The following is a 21,715-nucleotide window of genomic DNA, read 5'->3' as shown; positions in this document are numbered from 1 at the left end:
CGCACCCCAAACCCCCCGTAACCCCCGGCCCGGCCATCCCGGCCCCTGCCCCGCTGCGGAGCACACGCGTGTGCTCGGCTGTGTGTGCGTGTGCTCGCCTGTGTTTGCGTGTGCACGGACACACGGCCCGGGGGGGGCAGGGGGTGCCCCCCGACTCGCTGGGTGCCTCTGATTGGCCGAGGGGGCCGTCCAAAATCCGCTGCTCGCGCCGGGTCCCACCTCTCGCCGGCGGAGCATCGTATAAAAGGGCCGGCGGAGAAGTGGGCAAAGGGCAGTAGGAAGTTTCTGCTGGGGTCTGGATTTGGAGCTCCAGGGTTGGATCGGCCCCGTATGACCCCAAGCTAAGAACAAAAGAGACCCCAAAGAGTCTACATGTCTAATATTTAGACATGTTCAGCTTTGTGGATTCTCGGTCACTGCTGTTGATAGCAGCGACTGTCCTACTCACCCGCGGGCAAGGAGAGGAAGACAGTGAGTAGTGGGCGCTGGGTGATGCTCCTCACCCCGGTGGGACGCGGGGAACGGGGTGGGACGGGGTCCGGCGGCACCGGCAACGCCCGGTCCGGCTGCCCTGGGGTGGGCAAGGAGGAACTCGGGGTGGGCGTGCGGAGCGGAGAAGGGGAATTAGGGGGAAAGCAGGGAAATGAGGGGAAAATTCAAAAAGAAAAGAGAAGAGGGTTCGGGGGATTTGGGGTTGGGGGAAAAGGGGTTTAGGGGAGCTGTGGGGGTGAGGAGTCGGGGCGCCCTGCCAAGAGCGGGGATGGAAGGAAGGGTGGAGAGGATCCGGCGGGGAAGGAGGGAGCCGGGACGGAGGGGAGGAGGAGGAGGAGGCCGGGAAGGGAAAGGAAAGGGGGGAAAGAGCGCGGGAGAGAGGAGAGGGGGGAGAGGAGGGAGAGGGGGGGGCCCAGCCCCGGGATCTGCGAAAGCCATCAGGAAAGAATTAGAAAAGTCTCGGATGATTCATAAGCAAAATGTTTCGGCAGCCGGGGGAGCGGGGGCTGCCAGCGGCGCGGGCCGGGGGCACGGCCGGGGTCACCCCCCACGCCACAGCCCCCGTGCCCCGCTGCCACCTGCGCCAGGGGACACGGGGGGACCCTGGGCCCGGCGCCCATCGCTTTTTGCCCAATTTTGTCCTTTTTTTGGGGAACTTCTTTGGTGCTTAAAAAAAAATTATGAATATTATTATTGTTGTTATGATTATTGTTATTATTATTATGCATTTTGCACTGACAATGCCCATCCCGCATTTCCCCTTCTCCATTTCCCGTTCTCCGTCCTGCATTTCCCATTCTGCATTTTGCATTTTCTTTTTCCAGAAGAATTTTACATTTTCCAGTTGCTCTTTTTTTTTTTTTTTACGTCTTTTTTTCTTTTTTTTCCTTTTTCTTTGCCTTTTTTACCCCCTTTTCCTTTTTTATCTCTTTGCATTTTTTTTTTTTTTTTGGTGTGGGGTTTCCACGAGCTGGTGCAGCCCCTCGCCCCCTCCCCACCCCAGGACCCTTCCCCACCGTGGGGCCACCCCCGGGCCTGGCTGCTCGCCCTGCGCTCCCCTCCCCACGCAGCCCCCGCCCGCCTCCACTCTCTGGCCTCCCGTTCCCCGATCCCATCTGGCCCGATCCAGCCGCATCCCGCAGCCGCCTGGATCTAATTTCAGCCCAGACTTTGGGGCCAGCCCGCCCCGTCCCATCCCACCCATCCCACCCCAGCCCACCCCGCCCCGTCCCTGTCGCGCCCCCCACGGGTGACGGGGACCCCCCTGCCCTGGGGGCTGTTTGCCTTGGCCCCAACCGCACGGAGCGAGTGGCTGGAGGGATTTTTTGTTTAAATTCCAGCGTATGTGGGAAGAGTTTATTGTGGAGCTTTTCCCGTGTCACCGCGCTGGGCTGATGAGAACCAGATGAAGGGAGAAGCGCCGCGGGAGCGGGGAGGGGGCTGAGGGGAGGGGGGAGAGCCGGGCAGGCTCCGTTCCGCCCCTCCTGACGCCGCTCCCGCCCCGTCCCAGTCCAAACCGGGAGCTGCATCCAGGATGGGCTCACGTACAACGACAAGGACGTGTGGAAACCAGAACCGTGCCAGATCTGCGTCTGCGACAGCGGCAACATCCTGTGCGACGAGGTGATCTGCGAGGACACCTCCGACTGCCCCAACGCCGAGATCCCCTTCGGAGAGTGCTGCCCCATCTGTCCCGACACCGACGGTACCGCGACACCCCCCCAGCGATGTCCCAGCGCCCCCGGGGACCGGCGGGCCCAGTGTTCCCTCCCCCCCACGGGTGTCTGGGCTGTGGGATGGGTGTGGGATAGGTGATGCTGCGCTGCTCTGAACCCCCTTTTTCCCCCCACAGCCTCCCCTGCCTACCCAGAGAGTGCTGGAGTAGAGGTAAGGGCTCCCCAAAACGCAGCCCCCCAAATTTCACACCAGCCCCGCCCCCATATTTGGAGCCCCCCTTTTCTAACCTGTTCTGTCTCTGCCCCACAGGGTCCTAAAGGAGACACCGGCCCCAAAGGAGACAGGGTGGGTGTTTCCTGCCCCCAGAGCCCCCCACTCTGCAGGGACCCCCTCACCCCACTGGAGCTCACTCCCTCTTCTCTCCGCAGGGACTCCCCGGCCCCCCTGGCAGAGATGGAATCCCAGGACAGCCCGGACTCCCAGGACCCCCCGGCCCTCCCGGTCCCCCAGGCCTCGGCGGAGTGAGTGTGGGGGGGTCCCTGGTGGCGCAGCTCCCCGGGGGTCCCGTGCCCCGCTCACCCCCTGCTCTCCCTCTCCCGCAGAACTTCGCGCCCCAAATGTCCTACGGCTACGACGAGAAGGCCGGAGGCATGGCTGTGCCCGGGCCCATGGTGAGCCCGGGGACATGGGGGACACCAGGGGACACGGGGGGACATGGGAGGACAAGAGGGATGCAGGGGGTGGGTGGGGGTGAAGCTGGGCAAGGAGACAGGAGCCCTCCCTGTGCCGGTGATGTCACTGGGCACCAGGACATGGCAGGGACGGGGAGGATGCTGGGCCTGGAGGGGAAAGGGATGGGGACAGGGATGGGGACAGGGAATGAGTGGGGATAGGGACAGGGATGGGGTAGCAATGGGGACAAGGGATGGGTGGAGGTGGGAACAGGGATGGGGACGTGGTGTTGGGGTGGCAATGGGGACAGGCAATAGGGACAATGCAATAGGGGCAATGGGGACATGGCAGTAGGGGCAGGAATGGGGTGGCAGTGATGACAGGGAGTGGTTGGTGATGAGGACAAGGAAAGGGGGTGATGGGGACAGGGAGGAGGTGGTTTTGGGACAGTGATGGGGTGGAAGTGAGGACAGCAGTGGCCTGGGGGTGAGGTGGCAACAGGGCCCAGTGGATCCATCAGTGGGGTGGTGATGGGGACAGGGACAGGGACAAGGTGACAAGGCACTGACTCCTCTTCTCTTTCTGTTCTCCCCAGGGCCCAGCTGGTCCCCGTGGTCTCCCCGGCCCTCCCGGTGCTCCTGTGAGTGTCACCTCTTCCTGTCCACTTGGGTTTGGGGACAAACAACCCCCAGGGCCCCTCTGGGTGGTGGTGGGACAGGTCGGGGGATGTCCCACCCTTCCTGCCAGCTACAGAAGCACGTGGGGACAACATCCTGTTGCTACAAGGACACCGCCACTGCCACTGGGGGATCCAGACCCAAACTTCACACTTTCTGACCCATTTTTTTCTCTTTATTTTTTCCCCACAGGGTCCTCAAGGTTTCCAAGGCCCCCCTGGTGAACCCGGAGAGCCCGGTGCTTCTGTGAGTGCTGTCACCTGCTGCTCCAGCTGGTGTCCCCTGGGGTTGGGGACAGTGCTGCTGTTCCCAGATCTGGCTGTGGCCACACTGTCCATGCTCTGGGATCCATGGGAGTGGGGCTGGCAGGGCCTGGCACTGCCTAGGGCGGGTGGCAGGGTGACAGGGGGCAGTTGTCACCCCCAGCACCCTCATCCCTACCCTCCCTCTCTCCTAGGGTCCCATGGGTCCCCGAGGTCCCGCTGGCCCCCCTGGCAAGAACGGAGATGATGTAAGTGGCCTGTCCATGGGGTCCCCTCCCCAGTTTGGGGTCTGGTGGCCCTGCCAGCCCCCCCAGGCGAGCAGGAGCTGCCTGGCTTGGGGACGTGCCACCAACGCGGTGTCCTTGTCCTCAGGGTGAAGCTGGCAAGCCCGGCCGCCCCGGAGAGCGGGGTCCCCCCGGCCCCCAGGTAAGACACACGAGGAGACTCCCCCAGCTGTCCCCCCCTTGGGGACAGGGTGCTGTGGCATGGGAACAGCCCCCCCAGCGCCTCCATCACCACCTCTCATTTCCCCCAGGGTGCTCGAGGTCTCCCCGGAACCGCCGGCCTGCCAGGCATGAAGGGACACAGAGTGAGTCCCCCCCCCGTGCTGGGGACATTCAGGGGCGGGGGACCCCTGACCTCACCAAGGGTCCCCTCCTGACCCCCCACCTCTTCTCCCTCCTGCCCCCCAGGGTTTCAGTGGTCTGGATGGTGCCAAGGGTGAGCCTGGACCTGCTGGCCCCAAGGTGAGGAGTGGTGGCAGTGTCACCCCTGTCCTGGCAATGTCCCTGCTGTCCCCTCCTCCCCAAGGAGCAGGTCCCTCATGGTGTCCTTCCTCCTCAGGGAGAGCCCGGCAGCCCTGGAGAGAATGGAGCTCCTGGGCAGATGGTGAGTGCTGGACCCGGGGGGGTGGGGGGTTCTGGGCAAGACGGGACAGGGATGGGGGTGACACCTGATGGGGATCCAGCTCCTCCTCAGGGATCCACGAGGGAGTGGGGCGGGAGGGGTTCAACCCCTTGGAAACGTCACCGTGGGCAGCAGCAGGGGGGGCACAGGGATGGGAGGAGGCTCAGAAAGCGGGAAGTGTCCATCCAGGTGACCCAAACGTGTCCTAAACGTGTCCTGTCCCCTCCCCAGGGTCCTCGTGGTCTTCCCGGCGAGAGAGGCCGTCCTGGCCCATCTGGCCCCGCTGTGAGTATTTGGGATGGGCAGGGCTGAGACCCCTGCCTGGGGCACAGGGGGCTGGGGGTCACCTGTCCCACCCGTGGGCGTCACTCACGGTGTCCCCTCTCCCCCAGGGTGCTCGTGGCAATGACGGTGCTCCCGGTGCTGCCGGTCCCCCCGTAAGTACCCCCGACCCCGTCCACCCTCCTGCAGCTTCCTGGATGGGGAATCCTGGCCGGGAGCCAGGGCTCTGCCGCCTGGGGATCCCACCCGCGCCAGGTGTGGGGTGGGATCCCCCCTCTGACTCACGCCCTCTCTCCCATTTAGGGTCCCACTGGTCCCGCTGGTCCCCCCGGCTTCCCCGGTGCCGCTGGTGCTAAGGTAGGGCCTGCCGGACTCTGCTGGGCTGGGAGGGACTGGGGGGCGCTGGGAGCGTGGGGTGGGGGAGGACTTGGCAGGGAAGGGGCTCCGAGGCCGAAGTGCCGTGGACTGGCACTGTCTGGGGCAGGGGGACACGTGGGGACATCGCCAGCCGTGTGCCGGGCACCTCTCCCGGCTGTGCCTGCACGGGAAGGAGCTGCAGAAGGAATCGCCCCTGGTGCTCACGGCTCTTCCTCCTCCTCCTCTTCCTCCCCAGGGTGAGACCGGTCCCCAGGGAGCTCGTGGCAGCGAAGGTCCTCAGGGTGCCCGCGGTGAGCCCGGTCCCCCCGGCCCTGCTGGCGCTGCCGGTCCAGCTGTAAGTGACATCCGAGGGCTCCCTGTCCTTTGGCCTCGCGTCCTGCCAGCCCCGCCGTGACCCTCCTCTTCTTCCTTCTCTCCGCAGGGCAACCCCGGTGCTGACGGCCAACCTGGTGCCAAGGGCGCGACCGTGAGTGTCCCTCGTGTCCCCCCCCGGCTGGGGCAGGAGGAGCTGTGCTGCTTCCTCACGGCCTCCTGTGCCTCTTGCAGGGCGCTCCTGGCATTGCTGGCGCTCCCGGCTTCCCCGGTGCCCGCGGTCCCTCCGGACCCCAGGGTCCCAGCGGTGCCCCCGGCCCCAAGGGCAACACCGTGAGTATCCCTGGGCTCCTCTTCCCGGGCTTGGGTCCTCTCGTCTGCTCCAGGAAGTTCCTGGAGCTCCTCCTGGAGCACCTGGAGGTGCCTCCTGAGGTGTCCCATGGTCCCTTCAGCCCTGCCAGGGCAGGGCGGTGCTGGCGGTGGCAGATGCGGGGCCCTTGTCCCTCTGAGGGTTCATCAGGACGTGACTCGGGGGTCCCTCTGCTCTTCAATCCGGTGTTAAACCTTTTCCCTCTTCTCTCCCCTCCAGGGTGAGCCCGGTGCTCCAGGCAACAAGGGTGACACCGGTGCCAAAGGCGAACCCGTGAGTGACCCCCCAAGGTGTCCCTGGGGGCGCGGCCCCTCCTGGCTCCGGCCCCCCCTGGGGGTCCTCATCCCTTCGCCTCCTTCTCCAGGGTCCCGCTGGTGTCCAAGGCCCCCCCGGTCCCGCTGGCGAGGAAGGCAAGAGAGGAGCCCGTGGTGAGCCCGGCCCCGCTGGGCTGCCCGGCCCCGCTGGCGAACGTGTGAGTAGCAGCGTCCCTGTCCCCACCCCCGCCATGCCCCTGTCCCCATCCCCGTCCTCTTCCCATCTCCCCGTGTCCAGCGGCCGAACCCTGCGTGAGCTTGGGGACACCGTGGTGACATCCCCAGCCCCTTCAGGCTGCTCCCACTGGTGGCCATGTCCCACTCTGGCACCTCCCTCCCCTGCACCCCCAGGCCCCCCAAGGTCCCCCCGTGTCCCCACACTGACCCTGTCGTGTCCCCCGCAGGGTGCTCCCGGCAGCCGCGGTTTCCCTGGTGGTGATGGCATCGCTGGTCCCAAGGTGGGTGCCCGTGTCCATCTGCGGGACAAAGTCGCGTCAGGGGGGCCGTGGGGACTCTGGGCATTGTCACCTGTGCCCACGCAGTGGCCACAGCGTCTCCGTGTCGCTGCCACCTGCGGTGACACGGCTCTGTCCCGGTCCCCGGCTGCTGTCCTGCAGCTGGGTCACCCCTGTCCCCTCTTCCCAGGGTCCCCCCGGCGAGCGCGGCTCCCCCGGCCCTGTTGGCCCCAAAGGATCTCCTGGTGAAGCTGGACGCCCCGGGGAACCCGGACTCCCCGGTGCCAAGGTGAGCGGGCGCGGTGACACGGTGACATGGAGCCATGTCGGCACGGGCACTGGGCTGTCCTGCTCTCTGTGCCGACGGAGGAGCCGCTTTCCAGGATGCTCCCGTTCTCTGGAGCATCCCCTGGGATTCCTGAGCTCCTGACGCCCCCCTCCCGCTGCCTCGCAGGGTCTGACTGGAAGCCCCGGGAGCCCCGGTCCCGACGGCAAGACCGGCCCCCCTGTAAGTTGTCCCCGCTGATGTCCCCTCCTCCCCTGGCTCGCCACGAGCCCAGCTAACGGGGCGCTGGCTCCCCCCGACAGGGTCCCGCTGGTCAAGACGGACGCCCCGGCCCCCCCGGCCCCCCCGGAGCCAGAGGCCAGGCCGGCGTGATGGGATTCCCTGGCCCCAAAGGCGCTGCGGTGAGTGCCACCGTCCCTGAGGGACCCCGCCCGCCGCCACCGCCACCAGCCGGGAGCTCAGGGGACCTGTCCCCCCTCCCCGGTGTCGTCACGGGGCTCATCCCGATCTGCTTTTAGGGCGAACCCGGCAAACCTGGCGAGAGAGGAGCTCCCGGTCCCCCCGGCGCCGTGGTGAGTGTGGGGTGGGGCACAGACAGGGCGGGGGAGGTGACAGGGAGGGTGACCCCGGTGTGAGGTGACAGAGAGGGTCACCGTGGTGCGGGGTGACAGGGAGGGTGGCAGGGAGCATCACCCAGGGCATGGGGTGGCGGGGAGGGACACCCTGGCACGGGGCAGCCGGGACGGGGTGTGAATGGGGTGTGAGGTGGCCGAGCGGAGCAGGGAAGGCTCCAGGCCCGAGGCCGCAGCGGGATGAGGTGTTCGGGATCCCGTCCCGGTGGCTACCGGCGGTGTTGGAGCGGGGACAGCGGGGTGACGTGGCCCGCGGGCAGCTCGCCGCGGTGTCTCCCGGCCTTCGAAGGATCCCGTGGCCGTGTCCAGGCCCACGCCCAGCCTGGGGGGGGGGGACACAGAGCCGTGCGGGGGCCGCTCTGAGCACCCTCCTCTCCCTCCTCCCCAGGGCGCTGCTGGCAAAGACGGTGAAACCGGTGCCCAAGGTCCCCCCGGCCCCGCCGTGAGTATCCCCCAGCCCGCGGCCACCCACGGCCGCGCCCGGCCACCGGACAAGGGGCTCGGGAGCCACCTGCCCCCCTCCATGCTTGTCCTGTGTTCCCCAGGGTCCCGCTGGAGAAAGAGGTGAACAAGGTCCCGCTGGTGCTCCTGGCTTCCAGGTGAGGGGTGTCCCCTTCCCCAGCAGGGGGACAAAGCCCCCAGGGTACGGGTGACATTTCCCTCGTCCCCTCCGTGGTGGCTCATGGCTCCTCTTCTTCCTCCCCAGGGTCTGCCCGGCCCTGCTGGCCCCCCTGGCGAGGCTGGCAAGCCTGGTGAGCAGGTGAGTGTGGGCACTGGGGACCCTCCTATCCCCTCCCCGTCGCCCCTCTCCGGGTCACATCAAGGGCTGCTGGTGGGGTCCCTCCATGTGATGTCCTCCATGCAGTGGGGGAGCAGTGGGAATCCCAGCCCTACCCAGGGAATGAGGGATCCCAGGGGGCGCCCCGGGGACCCCTCTGCCTGTCCCCAGTGTCCCCAGTGTCCCCAGTGCCACCCGTTCCCCTCTGACTCGTCACCCTCTCCCTCCTGCCCAGGGTGTCCCTGGAGACGCCGGAGCCCCCGGTCCCGCCGGTGCCAGGGTAAGCTGAACCCCTCTGTGTCCCCCTGAACTCTCGGCACCCCAAAGTGTCCCAAACCCCCCTGACGGCCTCGGGCCCTCTCCTGCCTCCCCTCCCCAGGGTGAGAGAGGATTCCCTGGAGAACGCGGTGTCCAAGGCCCCCCCGGTCCCCAAGGTCCTCGTGGTGCTAACGGTGCTCCCGGTAACGATGGTGCTAAGGTAGGTGCCAGCCGGGGAGTGTCAGGGACTGTCCCCAGCTTGTGGGGCACGGCTGTGAAGGTGGCTGGGTTTGGCTTCACCCCCTCGGCTGGGGCTGAGGCCGGGATGGATTTGCTGTGCTGGCATCTCATTATTCCCTGTTTTCCCTCTTTCCCAGGGCGATGCTGGTGCTCCCGGAGCCCCTGGAAACCAAGGGCCCCCCGGTCTGCAGGGTATGCCCGGAGAACGTGGTGCTGCCGGCCTGCCAGGCGCCAAGGGTGACAGAGTACGTGTCCCCGAGCCCCTTGTGTCCCCAAACCCCTGGGGTCCCCCTTGGTCACCTGTTCCCCACCATCCCTGTGCCCCCCTCATCATCCCCTCGGGGCTGGATGTGTCCCCGAGCCAAGGCTGGTGGGCAGCAGCGTCCCGAGGAGGGGATGCTCTGTGTCACCTCTGTCCCCATCCCTTGGGGACAATCCCTCAGTGAGAGCCCAGCTCTCGTGAGGAGGAGGAGGATGGTCCCAGCCTGTCCCAGCGAGGATGAAGAGCCGGGGATGTCTCAGTGCAGAGAGGGGCGAGCTCCTGCAAGGGACCTGTCCTTGTAACCCACGCTCGTGTCCCTCCCCCAGGGTGACCCCGGTCCCAAAGGTGCTGATGGCGCTCCTGGCAAGGACGGTCTCCGAGGCCTGACCGGTCCCATCGGCCCCCCCGGCCCCGCTGGTGCTCCCGGTGACAAGGTAGGGACGTCCCGCAGGGACAGGCGTGTCCAGGCAGCCACCGCCACCTCCTCGCCACAGCCCTGATCCTTCTTCTTTTGTTCTTCCTCCCCTTTGCCAGGGTGAAGCCGGTCCCCCCGGTCCTGCTGGTCCCACTGGTGCTCGTGGTGCTCCCGTAAGTGTTCCCTACCCTCAGAGATGGCCCTGCCATGGGTGGCCGCTCCTTGGTGGCCGTGGTGGCTGTCCCCTGCTTGTCTCACGCTATTCCCTCCCGTCTCTCTTTCCCAGGGTGACCGCGGCGAGCCTGGCCCTCCCGGTCCTGCTGGATTTGCTGGCCCCCCTGTGAGTGTGACGGCCTCGCCTCCCCCCTCTCGGGGGTCCGCTCCCGCTCCCCAGGGTGCTGCTGAGCCCCCCGGACTGACCCTGTCCCCCTGTCCTGCAGGGAGCTGATGGCCAGCCTGGTGCTAAAGGTGAAACTGGGGATGCTGGAGCCAAGGGTGACGCCGGTCCCCCCGGCCCTGCCGGCCCCACTGGTGCTCCTGGACCTGCTGTAAGTGCCCCCCCTCACCCCCTCCACTGGCTGGGGTGCAGCCCCACAGCACAGCTCACCCCTCTCCTCTTCCTCCTCTTCCTCCCCACAGGGTGCTGTTGGTGCTCCCGGTCCCAAAGGTGCTCGCGGAAGCGCTGGACCCCCTGTAAGTACCTGTCTTGTGGGGAGGGGGCATTTGGGGGAGTTCAGGGACCCCCCACGGATGTGAACAACCCCAAGGTGCTTTAGCTCTTTAGCTCTGCTCCCCCGAAAACGTCTGGGGATGGCAGCAGAGGGGGGTGGCTTCATCCCAGCAGGAGATAGAGCGGAAAAGGGGGGGGTTGCCTTTATACCCCCAAAATCAGCCCCCCTGGTGGGCACTCTCCTCCTGGACACCGGGCTTCCCTGTGTGACCCCCCGGCCAGGGGATTGTCCCCTGGACCTTTGGATCCAACCCCACTGACTCCAGCTTTCCTCCCTTCCAGGGTGCTACTGGTTTCCCTGGTGCTGCTGGACGCGTTGGACCCCCCGGCCCCTCTGTGAGTACCCCTGGGGGGGAGATGTGGGGGGCTGGTGCTGGGGGCACAGGACAGGAGGTGCTGGGCACCATCCAGGTGCTGAGCCCTGTCCCACTTGGCACCGGGACACCGCTGGCCGCCCCTCAGCCGGCAGCGAGGGGGTCCCGGCCTGACGGCACCGCCTCCCCCCCTCGCAGGGCAACATCGGCCTCCCCGGCCCACCCGGCCCCAGCGGCAAGGAAGGTGGCAAAGGACCCCGCGGTGAGACCGGCCCCGCTGGCCGCCCCGGAGAGCCGGGACCCGCCGGCCCCCCCGGCCCCCCCGGCGAGAAGGGAGCCCCCGGCGCTGATGGCCCCATCGTGAGTGACCGCCCAGCCCCGACCCCTCTGCGGGTCACCCCCTCTCGCCGTCCCCTCCGCCGCGGGGGTGACGCCCGCCGCTGCCCCCGCCCTGAGGCTCTGTCCGTCCCCGCAGGGCGCTCCCGGCACCCCCGGACCCCAAGGTATCGCCGGCCAGCGCGGTGTCGTCGGTCTCCCCGGACAGAGAGGCGAGAGAGGCTTCCCTGGGCTGCCCGGCCCCTCCGTGAGTACCGGGGGCTCCCGGGAACCGAGGACACCGTCCCCTCCCCGAGGTGGGTGTCCGGCGGTGTCTGACCCCCCCGTTGTGTCCCCCCGCAGGGTGAACCCGGCAAACAAGGTCCCTCCGGCTCCCCCGGCGAGCGCGGCCCCCCCGGCCCCATGGGCCCCCCCGGCCTGGCCGGACCCCCCGGAGAAGCCGGACGCGAGGTGAGTGAGTGACCTTGGGGGCGGGGGGGCACGGACCGCCCCATGCTGAGGACGTGCCCGCTCAGGGCACCGATGGGGGCTGCCCGTGGGGGGCTCAGTGAGACCCCCGGTACCTCCCACCCCTAACGGGGGTCTCTGCTCCCTTTAGGGCTCTCCCGGTGCTGAAGGTGCCCCCGGCCGTGACGGTGCTGCTGGTCCCAAGGTGAGTGGGCTCTGACGGGGCACGGGAGGGGTGATGGGGCAGTGCTGGACCACACTGACCTCTTCTCTTCCTCCTCCTCCTCGCAGGGTGATCGTGGTGAGACCGGCCCCGCCGGCCCCCCTGGTGCTCCCGGTGCCCCCGGTGCCCCCGGCCCCGTCGGTCCTGCTGGCAAGAACGGAGATCGCGGTGAGACCGTAAGTGATGCTCTTCCCACAGCTCCCCTGGCACCCCCCGGGCCGGGGACACCCCAAACGGGCCCCGTTCTGGGGTCTGGCCCCGGGCTCAGCTCTTGCTGCTGGAAGGAGCTTCTCCAGGAAGCCACAGGGGCCACCACCCTGCAAAGGGCAATGCCAGGGGTGCCACCACCCCGCTCGGGGGTCCCTGAGCATCTCAGGGTGGTTCTGCTCCAAGCCAGCAGCAGCAGGAGGTGCAGGACGCTCTAACCTGTCCCCTTGTCTCCTGTCCCAGGGTCCCCAAGGTCCTGCTGGCCCCCCTGGTCCTGCTGGTGCTCGTGGTCCTGCTGTAAGTGATGTTCTGCTGCGTCCTCCTCGGTGCCTCTGTGTCCCCACAGGCGTGGGGACAGTGACTGGCCTGGACCTCACTCAGCTCATCTTCCTCCCCCTCCTCCTCCTCCTCCTCCTCTTCCTGCAGGGTCCACAAGGTCCCCGTGGTGACAAAGGTGAAACCGGTGAACAGGGTGACAGAGGCATGAAGGGTCACAGAGGCTTCTCCGGTCTCCAGGGCCCACCTGGTCCTCCCGTAAGTCCCGTGGGGTGACGGTGACCGCAGGCGCTGCCGCACGTCCTGGAGGCAGCACGAGGCGCTGATGTCACCTCTGATGTCGCTTCTTCTTCTTCCTCCTCGATTGTCACAGGGCTCTCCTGGTGAACAAGGTCCTTCTGGTGCTTCTGGTCCCGCCGGTCCCCGAGTGAGTCCCGGGATGAGCTGTGACATCCAGCCACGACCGTGGCACCGCAGGGGGGGCGGGGGGTCGCCATCGCCGTCGTGTTTCCTGTGGGGACGTGGGTCGGGGCTGGAGGGGACGGCTCTGTCCGGGCTGCACGGCCACGCTCACCTTTTCCTCCTGTCCCGCAGGGTCCTCCCGGCTCCGCTGGTGCTGCTGGCAAGGACGGTCTGAACGGGCTGCCCGGCCCCATCGGCCCCCCCGGCCCCCGCGGCCGCACCGGCGACGTCGGCCCCGTCGTACGTCCCGACCCCTCCGCCCTTCCGGAGCCGCCCGCCTTCACCGCCCGCTCCTCCATCATCATCCTCCTCCTCTCCTCCCGCAGGGTCCCCCCGGCCCCCCCGGGCCTCCCGGTCCTCCCGGCCCCCCCAGCGGCGGATTCGACTTCAGCTTCCTGCCCCAGCCACCCCAGGAGAAGGCCCACGACGGCGGCCGCTACTACCGGGCCGATGACGCCAACGTGATGCGCGACCGCGACCTGGAGGTGGACACCACCCTCAAGAGCCTGAGCCAGCAGATCGAGAACATCCGCAGCCCCGAGGGCACCCGCAAGAACCCCGCCCGCACCTGCCGTGACCTGAAGATGTGCCACGGCGACTGGAAGAGTGGTCAGTGTCCCCTCGGTCCCCGCCGGCCCCTCGGGGCTCTCACCTCCATCTCTGTCCCCTTTACTGCTCCTCACCTCTGTCCTTCTTCCACCGCCAGGTTCATCCTCACCTCCCCTCCTCTGTCCTGTCTCTCCTGTCTGCTCTCCCGTCCATCCTCCATCCTCCATCCTCCATCCTCCATCCCTCCCTCTCCCGTTTGCTCCTCTTATTCTTCCTCTTTTCCTGTGGCTGGTCCATGCTCCTCCCCCGGCTCCCTCCTTTCCCCTCCTCACCTCCCTCCTCATCTCCCATGGCTGCTCCTCACCTTCCTCCTTCTTTCTTTCATCCTCGGTCTCTCCCATCCTTCATCTCTCAGCTCCCATCCCTCACCCATCCCTCTGCTCCTTGCCTCCATTCTCCATCCCCTGGGTCTGTTCCTCACCCTCATCCTTCATCCCTCCTGGCTATTCCTCACTCCCATCCCTCTGGCTGTCCCTCCCCTCCATCCCCCTCCTTCCCCTGTCCCTGACCCCGTCCCTGTTCCCTCAGGCGAGTACTGGATCGACCCCAACCAAGGCTGCAACCTGGACGCCATCAAGGTCTTCTGCAACCTGGAGACAGGCGAGACGTGCGTGTACCCGACCCAGGCGTCCATCGCCCGCAAGAACTGGTACCTGAGCAAGAACCCCAAGGAGAAGAAACACGTCTGGTTCGGCGAGACCATGAGCGATGGCTTCCAGGTGAGCCCGGGGCCGCAGGGGCGCGGGGACAGCGGGGCTGGAGCGGCTGCGTGGTGACCGACGTCCCTTCCCCGCAGTTCGAGTACGGCGGCGAGGGCTCCAACCCGGCCGACGTGGCCATCCAGCTGACCTTCCTGCGCCTCATGGCCACCGAGGCCGCCCAGAACGTCACCTACCACTGCAAGAACAGCGTGGCCTACATGGACCAGGCCAGCGGCAACCTAAAGAAGGCCCTGCTGCTGCAGGGCGCCAACGAGATCGAGATCCGCGCCGAGGGCAACAGCCGCTTCACCTACGGCGTCACCGAGGACGGCTGCACGGTGGGTGCCGGGCCGTGGCCGCGGGGGGGAGGCGGGACATGCCGTGGGGACGGGGGGTGACCGTGGTGTCCCCGCAGAGTCACACGGGCGCCTGGGGCAAGACAGTCATCGAGTACAAGACGACGAAGACCTCGCGCCTGCCCATCATCGATTTGGCTCCTATGGACGTCGGCGCTCCGGACCAGGAATTCGGCATCGACATCGGCCCCGTCTGCTTCTTGTAACCCCGGACGCCCCACGCGTGACAGGAGAGAGTAATAATAATGATAAAAATAATAATAATAATAAAAAAAACCACAAAAAAAAACCAGCCAAAAAAAAAAAAGGAGAAAATTTCACATGGACTTGAATTTGTGTCGGTTTCTATCCAGCGTCTCTGAAACAACTCCAGTTGTGTTGCCGTAAGAGAAAAACCTCAAAAACCCTCCCAAAAAAAAAAGCATTCAACCAAAAAAAAACCAAATAAAAAATACAAATAAATGACTTTTTCAAACAAAATCACCAGGAAGTGGGTTCGCTTGCTTGCCCCCCCCTCATTCCTCAGCCCCGGAGATGGCAAAGCTCAGCTCCCCGAAGGGTCCCCGAGCCCCCTGGGACCCCCAGGCCCCCCCCAGCCCCTTCGCTTCTTGCATCTCATTAGAATTTTAATTTTTGCTGCGAGGAAGATGTTGAACTCCTGGTTATAATTTGCTTTCCCCCCTTGTTCTGCCTCTTTCTCTCCCCTCTCCTCCTTATTTTTTATTTGGATATTGCTGATTTTGAGTTCTCTCGATTTCCTTCCCTTCTGGTTAGTTTTTGTTATGATTTTTTTTGTTCGTTTGTTGTTTGTTGTTCATTTTATTTTTATTCAGGCAGCAAAACCAATTCACTCCCAGGCCCACCGGGGGAGCCCCCGCCGCGGAGCAGCTCCGGCCCTGCGCTGACCCCCCTGTCCGGATGGCTACCTCACCACTCTCGGGGTGCTTCATCGTCTTTTTGAGTCTGAATTTTTGGGGTTCTTTTTGTTTTTTAGCTTCGTTTGGAGCTTTTCAGCCGTGCCGGGACTTTCCTGCCAGGTTCAGAGCAAAGGTGCTAATTTTCCCCCCTCGTATTCCCCCTCTTTTCGGTTTCTTTGTCGTTCTCTTATTTTGATTTTCCTTTGGAGGTTTCTTTCCCTCAGGATTTTTATCCTGGTTTTGGTTTTTTTTTTAATTGTTATTTTTAAATATTCTCTTTAATTTTGGCCCCGGAACACCTGACCCCGGGACCGCCTGGTGCTACAACCTCCAAAGAGGTCTCAGCTTGGTCTGTTTTAATTCCCCTCTATTTTATGGTTTATTCCCCTCCTTTTTTTTTTGCTGCTCAGCTCCACTCGGGAATTTTCCAAAGGTGCTACTCTCCCCTCCCCCCGCCACCTCCATCACCCCACAAGCAAATCCCGCAAAGCAAGAGCCATAAAATTCCAAGGGAAAAAGGGATAAATCGAGTTTCCAGATTGAGCAGGTGGAACTTCAGCTCCGCTCTCATCTTCCAGCAGCTTTTTCTCCATCCATCCATCCATCCATCCATTGATCCATCCCACCCTCCATCCATCCATCCACGCCTCCATCCCTCCTCCATCCCCGCATCCTCCCCGGGCACGGAGGGGCACGAACCCACTCCCTTTGCCGGGCCCGTGCTCCGGCCTTTCCCGGGGCTTGTACCTAGTTTGTATAATGTATAATAATAATAATTAATTAATAATAATTTTAAGTGGTTTTGGGGTTTTCTTCTTCTTCTTTTTTTTTTTTTTTAAATGGATTTTTTTTTTTCTGACTGCTGAAATAAAGGCATGTGAAATGATCCAACCAACCTCGGGCTGCTCTGCGCCGCTCTCGGGGGGCTCGGGGGGTCCTGGGTGGGTGATGTTGGGAGTTCCTCGTCCCTGATCCTGCTCTCGTCCCGGCTCATCCCGCTCTGCTCCCGGCGAGTTCTGCGCTCCGGTCCCTGCCCGTCCTCCCACCTCTCCTCCTCCTCCTCCTCCTCTCCCAGCCCCCCCATCCAGGGATGAGGAGGGGGAGGGAAGAAGGGGGGATCCGCCCCCCCAGTGGGAGGGTTTGGGGGGTAGAGCCGCTGGGATCCCACAGTGGAAGGGATTTGGGGGGGGGTCTGTGTCCCCTCCCCAAATGGGGAGCAGGGATCGAGGGGAGGAAGGGCTGGGGGGCAGCCGGTGCCAGGCTGGGGACTTTGCGGGGGCTCAGCTCAGGGTGACCCCCAAAAGGGAGAGCTGGGGAATGGGGTGGGCATGAAGAGACGCCCCAAAATTGCGGCAGAGAGATGAGGGGCTGGTCCAGTGTGCGGGTGCCCCACTACGAGCCCCCCACGCCTCCAGCGGGTGCCCGGGGGGGGCTGTGCCCACTCTGTGCCCCCTCCCCGTGGCGGGGGACACGCGGGGACCCCCCCCCGGCCCCGGGGCCGCGGGCCGAGCCCTCAGAGCCGCCCCTCTCCGACCCATCAATGGCTCCCCTTGTTCCTGCGGGGCCCCCGCGCTTTCCTCTTCCCCACCTGGCGCTCGCCCGGGCCGGGGGGGCTGTGAAAGGGCCTCTTTCTTCGGAGGGGCTGGGCTGGGGGACCCCTGGGGGGCGGGGAGGGGTCCGGGGGGCGCGGGGCGGGATGCCCGGGGCTGCGCGGAGCGTTCGGGGGCTCCGGGCGGGATCCTGCCGGCCGCGGACACCCAGGTGAGCAGGGGGAGGGTTGGGGGGGCCGCCGCGCGGTCTGGGAGTGTGCCCCCCCCTTTGTCCCAATCCCCGGCCCCATCCCGCTCCCCTGTTCCCCCACAGGGCTGGGGGGGCCACTCGGAGTCATCCCAGCCCTTACGGGGGTTTGATATCGTTGATAGGGGGTCGTGGCTGAGCACCCCAATCCCCACCCCGTAAATAAAGCAGCAAAGCCTCATTTCATCCCTAAAGAGTCAATTTATTCACCAAAATTCACCCCAAAGCAAGGATAGCCCAAATCCTCTGGGCAGAGCCCAGCCGGGCGGGCAACTCCTCCTGGCGCTGCCGGGGCTTTGTCCCCCCCAAAGCCACCCGGACACCCCTTTCCCAGCGCTGGGGCTGTCCCCGCGCCCCGGGGGTCCCCTCACTGCGGCAGCAGCGGGACGCGGGCCCCGTCGCGGGGGCCGGGCATGGGGTTGATGCGCTGGCCCGTGCGGACATTGAACATGGGCAGGGTGGACAGGGGCCGGGGCACGTCCCGGCTCCCGGCCATGAGGCGCAGCTCGCGCGTGTCCCCGTGGATGGAGCTGTGATGGACCAGCTGGATGCTGCGGGAGCAGGGGGGACGCGCCCTTAGGGGCCCCTTACTGGGGTTCGTGTCCCGTTGGTGGGGTCAGCAGAGCCACCGTTTGGGTTTGCGCCCCAAAACTGGGATCTTCACCCCAAAATCAGGGTCTGCACCCCATCACCGGGGCCTGCTCCCCATCATTGGGGTCTGCTTACCCTTCAGTCGGGTCGGAATGCCGTTATTGGGGTCTGCACCCCGTTATTGGGGTCTGCCCACCCATCAAAGGGGTCCTCCCACCCTTCATTGGGGTCTGAGCCCCAAAAGTGAGGCCTGAACTCCATCACTGGGGTCTGTGTGTCGTTATTGGGGTCTGCTCCTCATCTTTGGGGTCTTCCCCCGCCCTCGGTGTCTCCCCCCATCCCCGGGGTCTCCCCGCTGCTGTTGGGTCCCTCAGAGGCTGTCACAGAAGTGAAGCAGCTCCTTGTGCGCCACCCCGTGTCTGAGGGGGGTTCGGGGGACACCGAGGGCTGGGGAGGGCAGGAGGGGGCTGGGGGGACCCCTTTGGGGTGGGGGGACCTTTAGGCTCCGTGACAGCCCCAACGAGCCGATTGCTCCCCGTCCCCTTTTCCTGCCCATCCCTGTCCCCACGCTCGGCCATAACACAGCCCCCCAAGCAGCCCCCCAAAGCAGCCCCCCCAAAGCAGCCCCCCCAAAGCAGCCCCCCAGCACCCCCACAGCTCAACCAGGACTTACTCAGATGTCTGCAAGTCCCGTTTTTCCCTACAAAACAGAGCAAAAAGGGAAAAAAACCCATAATTACGGTGGGAAGGGCTCTCACCACCCCCGGCTTGTCCCGGGGTCACAAGGCCCGGGGAAGGGACACCCAGCCCGGGGTCTCCGTGCCCTGGCAGGCTGGGGGGACCCCCCGACTCACACTCCCTCCCTGCGGCAGCACATGAGGTGGCCCAGGAGCAGGCAGAGCAGCGCGGCCACCGCCAGCGGCACCAGCAGCGTCACCAGGAACCCGGGCAGCAGCTCCCGGGGGACAACCTCGGTGGGGGGCTCGAAACCCCCCCCGTCCTCCAGCACCCCGGACCCCCACAGCGGCCCCGGCGTCGTGGGGCTGGGCCAGACCTGCAGCTGCAGGGGAGGGGGGGTTTAGGAGGGGCTGGGGGGGTCGGGGCGTGGGGGCCACGGGGGTCTCACCAGGGTGAGGTTGCACCAGCGGATGGAGAAGTGGGGGGCGAAGGTGTCGTAGCAGGAGGCGAGGGGACGCTGGCCCCGGTGACAGCGGGAGCGGCTCTGCGGGGACACGGCCGACGCCAGGCACGGCGAGAAGGGGCTGTGGGAGCCCACCTGGACGTACGCCCTGCGGGGAGGTGACCCCAAAACCCAGCCACGGTGAGAAGACCCCACAGGAACCACCTTCGCCTCCACGCTTGACGTTGGTGGGCAGGGGCTGGAGGTGACCCCAGAACCCCCGCAGGGAGGCCGAGGGTGGGCCCGGGACCACCCCCAGCCCCCCAGCCCTGCCCGTACCCCTCCCGGCGCCCCTCGATGGGCAGCGGGACGCGGCCGCCGCGGTCCAGGGCAGAGGTGACGTTGATGATGTGCAGGTCCCCGCGCTCCCAGACCCCGGCCGAGGCCTGCAGGAACATCTCCCGCGCCGCCTCCGGCAGCAGCTCCTCCACGTTCCTGTTCCCCACCAGGAACTCGGCCTGGAACGGGGCGTCCCCACCTGCGGGGACAGGTGGCACCCGTGGGGACATCCCGCGGCCGTCCCGGGGGAATCCTGGCTGGTTCGGGGCGCTCAGGCCGTACCTGGGGCGGGGGTGACACTGATGAGGAGGCGCTGGGACACGGTGGCGAAGGTGTGACGGTTGTAGGCCAGCACCTGCAGGGACAGCGGAGACACCTGGGGTGGGCCACCCCTGCTCCTGGGTCACCCCAAAGGCTGCGGGGCGGCCGTACCTGGATGCTGTGGGTGCCCAGCTCGGGGGCCAGGGGGCAGCCGTACAGGAAGCCGGGCTGGCCGGGGTCCCGCTGGGCGAAGCGCAGCCACCGCGGCAGGTCCGGGTGGTCCCACAGGTGGGCTCGGAAGGTCACAGGGGCTGCGGGGACACGAGGGGGGTGGGGACGGACACCCCGCCCAGAAAGCCCAGCCCCGTCCAGCTGGTCCCCACAAGGGAATGGGGATCGTCCCTGGGGGTGCTGCTCCTGTTTTAGAGCTGTGACCCCAAAGGGAGGGGACCCCTCATGGGCAGTGCTGGGGGGACCCCAAATGGGTGGAGGGTGGGGGGGGGGGGGGGGATGGATGGATGGAGGGATGGATGGACAGACGGATGGACAGGCCAGCTGGGGTGATCCTGGTGGGGACCATTGGCCAGTGCCCCTGTTTAGTATCCCCAGGCCCCCACCCTGGCCCTCACCATCATCATCCTCGCTCCCTGGGAAGGCCTCCAGGAACAGCTCCCTCTCCAGCTCGTGCACGAAGATGGCTCCGGTCTCAGCGGAGAGGCGGAGGTCGGGGAGGACGTGGTGGTCGAGGACAGTGGCTTGGGACCCCCCCAGGGCCAGGGCTGTGGCCACACACGGGGCTGGAGCCGGGGCTGGGACCACGGCCCCTCCCTGCCTCAGTTTCCCCAGTGCCCAGAGACCCCGGGATGAGCCACAGGTGCCCACAGACCCCCAGGACACCCAGAGGGGCAGGAACGTGTCCCTGCAGTGCCAGGTGTCCCCAGGCAGATGGGGAGGACATGTTTAGGAGGGGATGGGGACAGGGACAGGACTGGAATGGGAACAGGGATGAGACCAGGCCAGGCCTGGGGACAGACACAGGATGGGGACAAGGACAGGATGGGCCCAGCACCTTCCCTCGCCCTGGCCGTCACACGGAAGTCCCACTCATTGTCCCCCACCCTGTCCCAAACCGCGCTGGCACCCGGGACACGGTAGCTTTTTTTAGCTCCGTCACGTCCCAGCCCCGTCCCCCCCCCCCACCCTCTCCCACCTGCACCCCCTGTGCCCACCCGACTCCGGGGTCCCCCCTCCCCTCCCTGCTGGGGGTCCCCCAGGCCGGGCCGTGTCCCCCGGGGGGTGACAGGGCTGTCACTCGCCTGCCAGCACCCAGAGCCGGAGCAGCTCGGGGCCCTCCATGTTCCGGGGCCGGGAATGGGGCCAGCGCTGACTGACGGCGGCAGCGGGGCCGCCCGGGCTGGGGGGGCCCTCGGGGGAGTCCCACAGGGGACACCCCTCCACCGCCACCTCCTGTCACCGAGGCACCGAGCTCCGGGGCTGCCGAGGGGCTCCCGTGTCCCCCGGAGGGGTCCCGAGGTGTCCCAGGGTGGGCTTGTCCCAGTGCCCCCACTCAGGGGTAGCGGGGAGGCAGTGGGGGCACGCTTGGGGACACCTGGGGACAGCTGAGGCCCCCCCCGGCATGGCCACCAGCGGGACGGGAACACGCGTGTGCACAGCCGGGGGCGGCCACGGCGCTGCGTGGGGACAGTGACACGAGGGGAGGGCGCTGGGACAGAGGGGGGTGGCAGCGACGGGGCCCTGCCGGGGGGGCGATGGCAGCGGCGGAAGGGGAAGGGGAGGGGAGGGGGTGGTCGTGGGGGGCCGCCCCCCGTGTCGCGTCACGCCTCGTCACGCACAAAGGGCCGGGAGATGCCTTGGGTGACACGGGGAGGGGACAATCGCACCCAGCCGCAGGGTCCTGCTGCCCGTGCGCTCCCCACACTGGGGACAGGGGTGTCCCCACCCTGCCCCCCCCCCCCGGCACAGCAGGGGCCCCCAACACGGCCACGGGGGGCGGGTCTGCCCCCCTCACCCTCAGGCACCCAGAGGGAAGACAAAAAAACCCCAAATAACCCCCCAAAATATCCCCAAAATATCCCCCGGCCGTGCAGAAAGCGGGGAGCAGCACCGTACCCCCCCCTCCGGGCCCCCCCTGTCGCAGTGTCCCCTCCCGCCACCACGCAGCGGCAGTGGCAGTGGCAGGGGATGTGCTGCACCCCCGGGAGGGATTGAGGGGACAGGGCGTAAATGGGGTCCTGTGGGGACACCGCGGGACACCCGGAGTTTGGGGGGCTTTGGGTGTGGGGCGGTCCCGGGGAGGGGGAGCAGGGGACATGTGGATAAAACTGAGGGGACACAGGGAC

At 66.4% G+C, this 21,715-nt stretch overlaps 2 protein-coding genes across 3 annotated transcripts; one reads left to right on the top strand and one right to left on the bottom strand.

The window, feature by feature from the left end:
• Window positions 1-260: 260 nt before the first annotated feature.
• COL1A1 (collagen type I alpha 1 chain) lies at window positions 261-16,133 on the top strand. Its single transcript, XM_048319337.1, has 51 exons — window positions 261-471; window positions 2,003-2,197; window positions 2,345-2,379; window positions 2,479-2,514; window positions 2,598-2,690; window positions 2,772-2,840; window positions 3,437-3,481; window positions 3,711-3,764; window positions 3,976-4,029; window positions 4,154-4,207; window positions 4,317-4,370; window positions 4,474-4,527; window positions 4,625-4,669; window positions 4,919-4,972; window positions 5,080-5,124; window positions 5,273-5,326; window positions 5,583-5,681; window positions 5,769-5,813; window positions 5,894-5,992; window positions 6,249-6,302; window positions 6,394-6,501; window positions 6,748-6,801; window positions 6,989-7,087; window positions 7,253-7,306; window positions 7,387-7,485; window positions 7,603-7,656; window positions 8,105-8,158; window positions 8,262-8,315; window positions 8,423-8,476; window positions 8,730-8,774; window positions 8,874-8,972; window positions 9,130-9,237; window positions 9,581-9,688; window positions 9,789-9,842; window positions 9,956-10,009; window positions 10,110-10,217; window positions 10,309-10,362; window positions 10,682-10,735; window positions 10,912-11,073; window positions 11,189-11,296; window positions 11,392-11,499; window positions 11,648-11,701; window positions 11,788-11,895; window positions 12,170-12,223; window positions 12,353-12,460; window positions 12,576-12,629; window positions 12,797-12,904; window positions 12,991-13,273; window positions 13,802-13,992; window positions 14,070-14,312; window positions 14,390-16,133. The coding sequence occupies exons 1-51, from the start codon at window positions 390-392 to the stop codon at window positions 14,534-14,536; spliced, it is 4,362 nt and encodes a 1,453-aa protein (XP_048175294.1). The 5' UTR covers window positions 261-389; the 3' UTR covers window positions 14,537-16,133.
• A 1,092-nt stretch (window positions 16,134-17,225) lies between these two features.
• SGCA (sarcoglycan alpha) lies at window positions 17,226-21,124 on the bottom strand. 2 transcript variants are annotated; one of them, XM_048319878.1, is made up of 9 exons: window positions 20,672-21,124; window positions 19,985-20,134; window positions 19,527-19,666; window positions 19,377-19,449; window positions 19,095-19,293; window positions 18,762-18,924; window positions 18,490-18,695; window positions 18,309-18,335; window positions 17,226-17,595 (listed from the first exon to the last, which is right to left on the bottom strand). In XM_048319878.1, exons 1-9 carry the CDS (start codon window positions 20,709-20,711, stop codon window positions 17,412-17,414), a joined length of 1,182 nt encoding a protein of 393 aa, XP_048175835.1. In that variant the 5' UTR covers window positions 20,712-21,124; the 3' UTR covers window positions 17,226-17,411. The 2 variants fall into 2 exon arrangements, with proteins under 2 accessions (XP_048175835.1, XP_048175845.1); XM_048319888.1 differs by lacking the exon at window positions 20,672-21,124 and having other exon boundaries at window positions 19,527-19,727; window positions 19,985-20,068.
• Window positions 21,125-21,715: the final 591 nt, after the last annotated feature.

Source organism: Corvus hawaiiensis, chromosome 1 (assembly GCF_020740725.1).
Source record: "Corvus hawaiiensis isolate bCorHaw1 chromosome 1, bCorHaw1.pri.cur, whole genome shotgun sequence".
NCBI lineage: Eukaryota > Metazoa > Chordata > Aves > Passeriformes > Corvidae > Corvus > Corvus hawaiiensis.
This window is presented reverse-complemented; position numbering and strand designations above follow the sequence as displayed.

Excerpts from the sequence above, each read along its gene's own strand:
- COL1A1 (XM_048319337.1), top strand. The coding sequence starts at position 390 with ATGTTCAGCTTTGTGGATTCTCGGTCACTGCTGTTGATAGCAGCGACT. Across the intron at positions 2,691-2,771 it reads GTCCCCCAGGCCTCGGCGGA|AACTTCGCGCCCCAAATGTC; the intron begins GTGAGTGTGGGG and ends CCTCTCCCGCAG. Across the intron at positions 13,274-13,801 it reads CCACGGCGACTGGAAGAGTG|GCGAGTACTGGATCGACCCC; the intron begins GTCAGTGTCCCC and ends CTGTTCCCTCAG.
- SGCA (XM_048319878.1), bottom strand. The coding sequence starts at position 20,711 with ATGGAGGGCCCCGAGCTGCTCCGGCTCTGGGTGCTGGCAG. Across the intron at positions 18,925-19,094 it reads ATCGAGGGGCGCCGGGAGGG|GGCGTACGTCCAGGTGGGCT; the intron begins GTACGGGCAGGG and ends ACCTCCCCGCAG. Across the intron at positions 18,336-18,489 it reads TGCTGCCGCAGGGAGGGAGT|GGAAAAACGGGACTTGCAGA; the intron begins GTGAGTCGGGGG and ends TCTGTTTTGTAG.